General features: G+C 44.9%; 1 protein-coding gene and 1 pseudogene across 2 annotated transcripts in view; one reads left to right on the top strand and one right to left on the bottom strand.

The window, feature by feature from the left end:
- LOC140386590 (cell adhesion molecule CEACAM5-like) overlaps positions 1–11,821 on the bottom strand; it is a 119,006-nt gene extending 107,185 nt beyond the window's left edge. The window contains exons 1-2 of one of the 2 annotated variants that reach the window (XM_072469049.1): positions 11,552–11,821; positions 11,073–11,393 (exon numbers count right to left, since the gene is read on the bottom strand). In XM_072469049.1, the coding sequence (XP_072325150.1) occupies positions 11,073–11,393; positions 11,552–11,603 (373 nt within the window). In that variant the 5' untranslated portion in view covers positions 11,604–11,821. The remainder of the gene's footprint in view (positions 1–11,072; positions 11,394–11,551) is intronic. The other variant, XM_072469048.1, reaches the window with a different exon arrangement.
- Positions 9,247–9,462, top strand: LOC140387571 (U2 spliceosomal RNA; annotated as a pseudogene).
- Positions 11,822–12,102: the final 281 nt, after the last annotated feature.

Here is a 12,102-nt window from a genome sequence, read left to right as displayed (position 1 = left end):
TCCATGCTTCTTCCACCAAAATGCATTACCTCACATTTTGCGGCATTGAAGTTCATCTGCTAGGTGTCTGCCCATTTCACCAACTTGTCAACGTCCCTCTGAAATCACTCAGCATCATCCTCACAATTCACTATTCTCCTTAGCTTAGTCTCATTTACAAATTTAGAGACTTTGTCCTCAATACCCACCTCAAAATCATTTATTTAGAATCATAGACTTACAGTGCAGAATAAGACCATTCTGGATGAGCTGCGAGTCAGAGCAGAGATTTTAAAAGATCGCGGCCTAGTTTCGGGAGCTGTTCGGAGGAGGAGGAGCAGTCTCTGTCAGGGAGAGAACCTGAGAACATCTAAGACACTCAGAAGGTAAGAAGGTAAGTAAGTGATTTTTACTCATTTTTACTTTTATACCTTTTTCAAATTGTGTGTGTCGGGGGGAAACTGAAGTGACATCACAGAAAAGCTGTGACCCGAGTGGCTGATTGGGAATCTACACTAAATTTTAAAAATTAAGCATTGGTAACTAATTAAACATAATTACTTAATTATAACTTAGAGGGGTATCTAAGCCAGAGATCGGAGAGTACTATATTTAGCTTTCGCATTTATATTAGAAATCTAATGCTAGGAAACAGATAGTTAACAGTAAATTTTTAAAAAAATTTAAAAATACATTTTTTTAAATGTTTTTAACTTTTAATTTTAATTAATTGACGCAATGTCAGTTAGAGGGGTGCAGTGCTCTGACTGTGAGATGTGGCATGTCCGGGAGGCTTCCAGCTTCATCTGCAGAATGTGCACCCAACTGGAGCTCCTCACAGACCGCATGGTTTGGTTGGAGCAGCAATTGGATGCACTTAGGAGCATGCAGGTGGCGGAAAGCGTCATAGATCGCAGTTATATAAATGTGGTCACAGCCAAGGTGCAGGCAGAGAAATGGGTGACCACCAGAAAGGGCAGGCAGTCAGTGCAGGAATCCCCTGTGGTTCTCCCCCTCTTGAACAGGTATACCCCTTTGGATGCTGTCAGGGGGGATAGCCTATCAGGGGAAAACAGCAGCAGCCAGAGCAGTGGCACCACGGCTGACTCTGATGTTCAGAAGGGAGGGTCAAAGCGCAGAAGAGCAATAGTAATAGGGGACTCTATAGTCAGGTGCACAGATAGGTGCTTCTGTGGACGTGAAAGAGACTCCAGGATGGTATGTTGCCTCCCTGGTGCCAGGGTCCAGGATGTCTCCGAACGGGTAGAGGGCATCCTGAAGGGGGAGGGCAAACAGGCAGAGGTCGTTGTACATATTGGTACTAACGACATAGGCAGGAAGGGGCATGAGGTCCTGCAGCAGGAGTTCAGGGAGCTAGGCAGAAAGTTAAAAGACAGGACCTCTAGGGTTGTAATCTCGGGATTACTCCCTGTGCCACGTGCCAGTGAGGCTAGAAATAGGAAGATAGAGCAGCTAAACACGTGGCTAAACAGCTGGTGTAGGAGGGAGGGTTTCCGTTATCTGGACCACTGGGAGCTCTTCCGGGGCAGGTGTGACCTATATAAGGACGGGTTGCATCTAAACTGGAGAGGCATAAATATCCTGGCCGCGAGGTTTGCTAGTGTCACACGGGAGGGTTTAAACTAGTATGGCAGGGGGGTTGGCACGGGAGCAATAGGTCAGAAGGTGAGAGCATTGAGGGAGAACTAGGGAATAGGGACAGTGGGGCTCGGAGGCAGAGCAGACAGGGAGAAGTTGCTGAACACAGCGGGTCTGGTGGCCTGAAGTGCATATGTTTTAATGCAAGAAGTATTACAGGTAAGGCAGATTAACTTAAGAGCTTGGATTAGTACTTGGAACTATGATGTTGTTGCCATTACAGAGACCTGGTTGAGGGAAGGGCAGGATTGGCAGCTAAACTTTCCAGGATTTAGATGTTTCAGGCGGGATAGAGGGGGATGTAAAAGGGGAGGCGGCGTTGCGCTACTGGTTAGGGAGAATATCACAGCTGTACTGCGGGAGGACACCTCAGAGGGCAGTGAGGCTATATGGGTAGAGATCAGGAATAAGAGGGGTGCAGTCACAATGTTGGGGGTTTACTACAGGCCTCCCAACAGCCAGTGGGAGATAGAGGAGCAGATAGGTGGACAGATTTTGGAAAAGAGTAAAAACAACAGGGTTGTGGTGATGGGAGACTTCAACTTCCCCAATATTGACTGGGACTCACTTAGTGCCAGGGGATTAGACGGGGCGGAGTTTGTAAGGAGCATCCAGGAGGGCTTCTTAAAACAATATGTGGACAGTCCAACTAGGGAAGGGGCGGTACTGGACCTGGTATTGGGGAATGAGCCCGGCCAGGTGGTAGATGTTTCAGTAGGGGAGCATTTTGGTAACAGTGACCACAATTCAGTAAGTTTTAAAGTGCTGATGGACAAGGATAAGAGTGGTCCTAGGATGAATATGCTAAATTGGGGGAAGACTAATTATAACAATATTAGGCGGGAACTGAAGAACATAGATTCGGGGCGGATGTTTGAGGGCAAATCAACATCTGACATGTGGGAGGCTTTCAAGTGTCAGTTGAAAGGAATTCAGAACCGGCATGTTCCTGTGAGGAAGAAGGATAAATACGGCAATTTTCAGGAACCTTGGATAACGAGAGATGTTGTAGGCCTCGTCAAAAAGAAAAAGGAGGCATTTGTCAGGGCTAAAAGGCTGGGAACAGACGACGCCTGTGTGGAATATAAGGAAAGTAGGAAGGAACTTAAGCAAGGAGTCAGGAGGGCTAGAAGGGGGTCACGAAACGTCATTGGCAAATAGGGTTAAGGAAAATCCCAAGGCTTTTTACATGTACATAAAAAGCAAGAGGGTAGCCAGGGAAAGGGTTGGCCCACTGAAGGATAGGCAAGGGAATCTATGTGTGGAGCCAGAGGAAATGGGCGAGGTACTAAATGACTACTTTGCGTCAGTATTCACCAAAGAGAAGAAATTGGTCGATGTTGAGTCTGGAGAAGGGTGTGTAGATAGCCTGGGTCACCTTGAGATCCAAAAAGACGAGGTGTTGGGTGTCTTAAAAAATATTAAAGGTAGATAAGTCCCCAGGGCCTGATGGGATCTACCCCAGAATACTGAAGGAGGCTGGAGAGGAAATTGCTGAGGCCTTGACAGAAATCTTTGGATCCTCACTGTCTTCAGGTGATGTCCCGGAGGACTGGAGAATAGCCAATGTTGTCCCTCTGTTTAAGAAGGGTAGCAAGGATAATCCAGGGAACTACAGGCCGGTGAGCCTTACTTCAGTGGTAGGGAAATTACTGGAGAGAATTCTTCGAGACAGGATCTACTCCCATTTGGAAGCAAATGGACGTATTAGTGAGAGGCAGCATGGTTTTGTGAAGGGGAGAGCATGTCTCACTAACTTGATAGAGTTTTTCGAGGAGGTCACTAAGATGATTGATGCAGGTAGGGCAGTGGATGTTGTCTATATGGACTTCAGTAAGGCCTTTGACAAGGTCCCTTATGGTAGACTACAAAAGGTGAAGTCACACAGGATCAGGGGTGAGCTGGTAAGGTGGATACAGAACTGGCTAGGTCATAGAAGGCAGAGAGTAGCAATGGAAGGATGCTTTTCTAATTGGAGGGCTGTGACCAGTGGTGTTCCACAGGGATCAGTGCTGGGACCTTTGCTCTTTGTAGTATATATAAATGATTGGGAGGAAAATGTAACTGGTCTGATTAGTAAGTTTGCAGACGACACAAAGGTTGGTGGAATTGCGGATAGCGATGAGGACTGTCAGAGGATACAGCAGGATTTAGATTGTTTGGAGACTTGGGCGGAGAGATGGCAGATGGAGTTTAATCCGGACAAATGTGAGGTAATGCATTTTGGAAGGTCTAATACAGGTAGGGAATATACAGTGAATGGTAGAACCCTCAAGAGTATTGAAAGTCAAAGAGATCTAGGAGTACAGGTCCACAGGTCACTGAAAGGGGCAACACAGGTGGAGAAGGTAGTCAAGAAGGCATACGGCATGCTTGCCTTCATTGGCCGGGGCATTGAGTATAAGAATTGGCAAGTCATGTTGCAGCTGTATAGAACCTTAGTTAGGCCACACTTGGAGTATAGTGTTCAATTCTGGTCGCCACACTACCAGAAGGATGTGGAGGCTTTAGAGAGGGTGCAGAAGAGATTTACCAGAATGTTGCCTGGTATGGAGGGCATTAGCTATGAGGAGCGGTTGAATAAACTCGGTTTGTTCTCACTGGAACGAAGGAGGTTGAGGGGCGACCTGATAGAGGTCTACAAAATTATAAGGGGCATAGACAGAGTGGATAGTCAGAGGCTTTTCCCCGGGGTAGAGGGGCCAATTACTAGGGGGCATAGGTTTAAGGTGAGAGGGGCAAGGTTTAGAGTAGATGTACAAGGCAAGTTTTTTACGCAGAGGGTAGTGGGTGCCTGGAACTCGCTACCGGAGGAGGTGGTGGAAGCAGGGACGAGAGTGACATTTAAGGGGCATCTTGACAAATACATGAATAGGATGGGAATAGAGGGATATGGACCCAGGAAGTGTAGAAGATTGTAGTTTAGTCGGGCAGCATGGTCGGCACGGGCTTGGAGGGCTGAAGGGCCTGTTCCTGTGTTGTACATTTCTTTGTTCTTTGTTCATTCCACCTATTGATTCTGCACCGGCCCTTTTTTAAAATCAGAAAAAGCAAGGGTCCCAACAGTGAGCCCTGCGGAACACTACTTTCAACTCTTAGAGATGCCCATCTATACCTACCCTCTGTTTGCTATCTCTTAGCCAACTTCGAGTCCAAGCTGCCAAGGTCCGATCAATCCCCAACATTTTTAATTTGCTAACCAACCTGCCACGTGGCACTATGTCAAGTGCTTTCCGAAAGTCCAAATATACAATATACCTCATCAAAGAACTCCATTAAATTTGTCAGACATGACCTGCCCTTGGCAAAGCCATATTGACTGTCAAGTATTAACTTATTTTTCTCTAAGTGTATATTTATCTCATTCTGTATTATAGGATCCATCAGTTTTCCCACTATTAATGTCAAGCTGACAGGTCTGTAGTTTCCTGGGTTATCCATTGCCCATTTCGTAAACAATGCCGTTGCATTTGCAATCCTCCAGTCCCCCAGGACTAATCCTGTGTTCAGAGAGGCCTGTAAAATTTCTCTCAACAGCCCCGCAATATGCTCCCTTACCTCTCTCAACAATCGAGGAGCCATCCCATCTAGTCCTGACGACTTCTCTACCTGGAGTGCTGCCAGCCTTTTAAGCACCTCTTCTTGATCTATCACTATACTGCTCAGTTGCTCAACACCCACATTTTCAACTGGGCCATATAATCTTTATTGTCACAAGTAGGCTGACATTAACACTGCAATGAAGTTTCTGTGAAAAGCCCCTAGTCGCCATGCTCCGACGCCTGTACGGGTACACAGAGGGAGAATTCAGAATGGACGATTCACCTAACAGCACGTTTTTCGGGACATGTGGGGGGAAACCAGAGCACCCGGAGGAAACACACGCAGACGCAGGGAGAACATGCAGACTCTGCATAGGACAGTGAACTAGGCCAGGAATCGAACCTGGGACTCTGGCACTGTGAAGCAACAGTGCTACACACTGTGCTACCATGCTGCCCTTCTCCACCTAGAATTTACAGTGCAGAAGTACAGACCTTGTCACCATCTTCTAATTTGGCAAAGATAAAAGCAAAGTACTCATTTAGTACCACTGCCATACCCTCCACTTCAGTGAGCAGTTTACCCTGCTTGTCCCTTATGAGCCCCACTCTGTCATTCACTAATCTTTTACCATTAATATGTTTGAAGGACATTTTGCTATTTGTTTCAGCACAGCCTGCCATCCTTTCCTCATGCCTCCTCTTAGCCTTCCTTATTCCAGGCTTAGCCTCTCTCCTGCATTTGAGACACTCTTCCTGATTTCTGTTGCTATTATTATATGTATGGCATGCATCATACTACTCTTTTTTCTTCCTTATTTTCTCATCAATATCCTTAGTCATCCAGGGTAATCTAGCTTTGGATACACACACTATTTATTTCTCATGGGTCTGTACCTAGCTTGCACCCTATTCATATCTCCTTTAAAAGCCTTCCATTTTTCAACCACTCTTTTGCACTTTCTCCCCATGTCTGCATAGGTTTCCTCCAGGTGCTCCAGTTTCCTCCCACAATCCAAAGATGTGCAAGTTAGGTGGATTGGTCATGTTAAATTGCCCCTTCGTGTCCAGGGATGTGCAGGTTAGGTGGGGTTTGTGGTGGGGCAGGAGAGTGGGCCTGGATGGGGTGCTCTTTCAGAAGGTTGCTGCAGACTAAATGGATCAAATGTAAGAACTCTATGATTCTTCTACGATTCTACGAGCCTCAGGATAATTCAAAACAACTGTAAGGTTTGAACATGTTCCTTTTTTTTTTGGAGAGAACTTCTTTGCCCTTGTGCATCAATGAATGTAATTTCTAGCAAGCATTAAAAAATCTCTAGCAAGCATTAAAAAATCACATTACAGCCTTGATTATCTAAATTTTTTGAGTAAAGTGATTAATGCACTCAGGGTTGTTCATCAAGTACTGCCCAATCAGTCTTTACTTTGCCTATCACAAACAGGTGAAGGAGCATTCTGTTTTATTTTATCAGCCAACCACTGGAATTTGTGGTTTATAGCTGAAATTCATACAGATGCGCAATTACGTGGTAGGTGTTATGCTCCCAGTTGGTGTTACTACTGGATGGGAAGGTCCCAGAATGGAACACTAGTTTATGAGATTAAAACTTTTAATTTTGTGAGAAAACTTGGAGGAACAAAGTCACAGGACCATTAATTAGTTTTAACAGCAAGAAAAAATCAAACATGAAAAGTTTCGATTATGATACAATATGCCTTCATTCCCACCTTAAGCTTCACAGATGTGTCGTTTTCAAAAATAACACCCCCACTCTGAAATAAATGGCCGATGCCCCTTAACCAATCTTCCATGGATTTCTCTCATTATCCCCAGATAATTGTCACATGATGATTTTCCAAACTTCACTCCCAAAAAGACACACATTCCAATCTTCTTTCAAACAATGCTTTCTATCAGTTGTTTGCATTAAGAATCCATTCCAGGTTTTCCAACTATCCTTTTAAACAATGCTGCTGCTTCACTTTCAACAAGGAATCCAGCACCAGTTTTCCCACCACTCCTTTCAGGTTTCCATTGCCTTAAATGTTTTTACACAAATTCAGGTACCCAGTCCATAACAGAATGCTTTTGCACCAAATGCTGGAAATAGGGACACCAAACCTCATGATTACTTCTGATATGTGGCTTGTCATTAATCAACTTCATCAGCTCTTCTCTTTCTGGTCTGACTTTACCTTCTATAAACAGTATCCTGCTCCCAAAGGCAGTTATTCTTGTTCCTTTAACTTCAGACTTCATTTCTCTAGTTTCCTTAACTAACTAACAGCACGGTAGCACAGTGGTCAGTTGCTTCACAGCTCCAGGGTCCCAGGTTCGATTGCCACTTTGGATCATAGCCTGTGCAGAGTCTGCACGTTCTCCCCGTGTCTGTGTGGGTTTCCTCCAGGTGCTCCGGTTTCCTCCCACAGTCCAAAGATGTGCAGTTTAGGTGGATTGGCCATGCTAAATTGGCCTTAGTGTCCAAAAAGATTAGGTGGGGTAGTAACCCCAGTAGGGTAACAGGGATAGGTTGGAAGTGTGGGCTTAAGTGGGATGCTCTTTCCAAGGGCTGGTGCAGAGTCAATGGGCCGAATGGCCTCCTTCTGCACGGTAAATTCTATGATTGTAATGTTCTTTATGTTTTATGTACTTGTGTTCTTAACCATTACTACATGGTAAGGCTTTTCTTCAAACAATTCTGAGAGAGATGCCTCCTCTCTAGCCTTCCAAAACCAACTGCTCATAAATTTAATTCAAACTATACTAAAAAAACATTCCCACCCAAAAGGTGCCCCAGGTTGCTGAGCAACGACTTTTCACTTCTCCAAACTTTTATTTACTTTTAACAGCATCATCCCTTGACGCACAGTTTTATCTGAAACCAAAAAGCCCCAGCTGCAAATGCTCAATTAAACCCACTTAAAACTAGAACATATTTCTAATATTTAACAATATAAATATAGATCACTTAAAACTACCTCTGTTTTCCTGACATAGGCAGAGTACCTTTTTGGACTGAGAACATCATCCTGTTATTGGAAAATACCATTCAAGTAACCAATACATAATAGCATTGTGAAATAGATTCCTTAGCTTGTTCAAATGTTTGTCTCTTCAATGGTTGCACAAGTAATATTTTTCACCAACAGGATCCTGCAGTCAGTCCAAAAAGATGTTCTGCCTGCCACATAATTGAGCAACATTATGCAAAGAATGTCAGTGCAGATACTTACTTAGACTTCGGTCCCAGTGATTGTCTGATTGAGCAATCCTGAGTGCACTGATAATTAACCAATTTAAGATCATCAGTTGAACTCATAACATGGCTCAATTGTGCTTGCAAGAAGGAACACATATCCAGAAACAGGGACCTGTTCTATGCAGACAAAATAAACATGTTCAAGCCTTGCTTCTGTTCTGAATTACCCGGGAGCTTTTGGAGCCTATAATTCCCAATCACTTTGTCCATGGAAAATCCTTGGCTACAGTTGACTTGCTAACCAATCCAAGCACCCTTTTCTTCTGTGTTATAAATTCTGATGAATGCAAGATGAAACCCTTTGACAACATGTCTTGTTTTTCAGCATATCCAACTTCTGTACAACCAAGCGAGTGTTGCTCTCTCACCTTTTCCCTAAAGTCCTGCTCATTTTTCCTTCACATATACTAATCCAATTCCTTCTTGAATGCCTCGATTGAACCGTCCTCCACTACACTCACAGGCATCACTTTCCAGATCTTGTGTAAAAAATGTTTTTCCTCATGTTGTCTTTGCGTCTTTTGCCAATTACCTTAAGTCGGTCTCCTCTGGTTCACCATCCTTCCACCAGTACGAATAGTTTCTCCTCTACCCTTTTCAGCTCACAAATGATTTTGAATACCTCGAACTTCTCCAATTAACCTACACAACTGAAGTTCCTCAACATTGGAGCATTTTTGTACCTTCGCTGTTTACATCCTCCCTAAATGGTGGTACCCAAAACAGGACCCCCTGCTCAAGTTGAGGCAGAACCCCTTTTTAAGTTCTATAGCTGGACAACAACCAGCTAGCAGGCATATTTTATTGCTTCTCAGCCTTTTGGCTAAGATCAAGTGTCAGATCAAGCCCAAGATGAGGTGCAATGCCTTTTCCTGTCATCTTGGATCTTGTACCTCTCTCTTGTGAAGACCATGAACTTGAACTGCTTTTTTTGGAGCAAGCAATGAGATGGATTAAAGGCTTGTCCCCTCCACTTTGCGCATTGGCTTTGTAATATTAACAATGGAGTAAAAAATTTTAAAAGGCATGTTCTAACCGTTGCACAAACTCACTCTGCCTCAGCAAGCAGTAAGAGAAACCATTTTCAAATTAACATAATCCAACTATTAATCACTTCAATATGTATCATGTTGAGATTTTTACATCTGAAACAGGACAGATTCTCCTCTCTGACACAACCATTGTTCTTTCACACTGTTATAACTTATTTTCAGAAGTATCTGCAGCAGAACCTTGTGCGTCTGTCGATTTTATTTATTTGTTAATTAAAGTTTATTTGCGGGCAGAAAAGAAAATACATGGAAAATTGTCATGCATATTAACAAAGTTTCCTTTGTGCAGTATCAGCCTGGTGAAAAACAGTAATTGAATTTTACGTAGATGAAATGAATGTCAAGGGATCATTAATTTGTCCCAAGGAATCTTGAGATACTCAAGTGGGAAGCTTCCACTCGGAGCACAACAAGCGGCAGCACCGAGAATAATCTGGGCACTGCACCAGTTTTGCTGAGGTAAATTACACTAGGGTTTCCACGCAAACTGCATATCATCAGGCTATGTTTATTTAACAATTGGGTTATTAATGGGAGGTTTATTTTCTCACAATGGTACAGTTATAATGCAAATTCAACCTAATTAGAATGAATAGAATAAAATAACTGAGACGAGAGATTTTCTAGAGTCTCAGTGCACTTGGGCTCTAACTGCAGATTTACACCACACAATGCAAATGTATTGATTAAATTTGCTGCGCTGTAAACCTGGGGCGGAATTCTCCGCGCCTCCGCGCCGAAATCGCGATCGCCATGGGGAGAATGGGCATTGACACCAAACAACCAGCACGAAGCTGCTCCCGCGTTTCTCTGGTCCCCAGAGAATCACGCGCGGTCTACGTGGCGCGGATAGGGGTCCATTGGCCGAGCCCCCCCCCGCCCCGCGATTCACCGACAACAACTGGCCGAGTTCCTGACGATATGACTCTAACCACGTTTTGCCTGTCGGGAACGGTCATCGCCGGTTGCGGACTCAGTCAGCGGCCAACCTGGTGGGGGTGGGGGAATCCTTCATCAGGGGGCCCTCAGGGATGGCCAGGCAAACGATCGGGGGCCACCGATCCGCGGGTGCGCACGACCTTTGGGGGAGCCTATATTTCTGAGCCCGCTCTGTGTTGTGAATCCACCGTGCGCATGCGCGGATTCCAGACTGGCAGTGCAGGGTCCCGTATCGTCAGGCAGAGTTGCGTGGAGTACTCCGGGGCCCTGCAAGCCCCCTTCAGGCAGGAGAATCTTCAAGAAAGTCCAGAGTGAAACGCCTACATTTTGACGCTAGAGTGGGGACATAGCTCCATTATTGGAGAATCCCGCCCCAGATATCTTTCATTGCGGTCCAGTTGAGGCACCAATACTTTCTGATCAGATAGTTCGATCCACTGCAGTTTCATGCAGGAAGGCAGTGTCTTTTAGAAAGCTAAAGCCAACAACGGAATGCTGCTCAATCTGCTAATTGATTGTATTACCTTAATTTCCCCATATTGCAAAATTTAAGAAGTCATCATATGACGTCTGGTGGAAGTTAGACGTCTGTGTTAAATAATCACACGACTACACTGGCAATCATGTATGTCACTTACCCAGGACATGCAGAGTGAGGATTGCTGATGCATCCTTGCCGCCTTCAGGCGGACTCATTTTAACAGAGTAATCTCCACTGTCCGAAACTCTCACTGACTTCAGCAGGAGTGATCCGTTCGGCAGGAAGAACTCAGCCCGTTCTCCGTAATTATTTTTGAAATCAATTGTTGCTCCGATCCACACGACAACATCTGTGTCCTTGAATGCCCAGCTCCCACTCCTCGCCTCAGCTGACGGCTTCAATGAGAAAAACGCGTTTCCTCCTTCGGTCACATTAATCCGTCTGTTTTCTGTCAGGATGGTAAAACCCTGGGGCTGAGCTGAGAAAGAAAATCACAATGAGAGAAGCGCTCACACTCAACACAACAGAGACTTTTCTCAAGTGACAATAACAACATCCCCTGATTCTCTCTGACAGTCTCTTACTGTCTAGTTTCTCCAATCACTAAAATAAATGAGATGAGAAAGTGATCCTCACCCACTGAGATCAATAAACAAAACGCTCCGGCGGTCAGTGTGAGTCTGTCCATCCTGAGACAACGGCGCCAGTCCCTGTTCCACTCGGTGACTGATCCGCTCCTCCTGGTGTACACAGCTCATCAGTTCCAGCATTTACAGAGACCGCGATGCTGATTGGACCGAGTGCTGTTCACCTGACTGGAAACATTTTTTTTTAACTGACTAAATCTGAATGTTGCTCTATTTTCAGATACAGACTGGCGTTCTGTGTAATTAGAACATACTTGTCTTTTTAAATGGCAGGTTATGTAACTTGTTTAAGCTAGAAACTCCCGTCCGAGCTAAGACAGGACAACGCAACTCAGTTATTTGCATCGGAAACCCCCATCCCCCGATCACGCAAAATTAAGGAGTATGGGTTACTCCTTTTGGATAGGGGCGATTAAACAGTGGGGAGGGGCCCGAGGGTGATGTTTGGGAAGGGAGTAGGGGGGTGCTTGCCGGGGTGTGTAGGGGCTTCGGAAGGGAAGGAGGGGGGGGTTGTTGGGAGACTGTATGGAGTGGGGGAAT

Source organism: Scyliorhinus torazame, chromosome 12 (genome assembly GCF_047496885.1).
Source record: "Scyliorhinus torazame isolate Kashiwa2021f chromosome 12, sScyTor2.1, whole genome shotgun sequence".
Taxonomy (NCBI): domain Eukaryota; kingdom Metazoa; phylum Chordata; class Chondrichthyes; order Carcharhiniformes; family Scyliorhinidae; genus Scyliorhinus; species Scyliorhinus torazame.
Note: the sequence above shows the minus strand (reverse complement) of the source record. Positions and strands in the feature narration are given on the sequence as shown.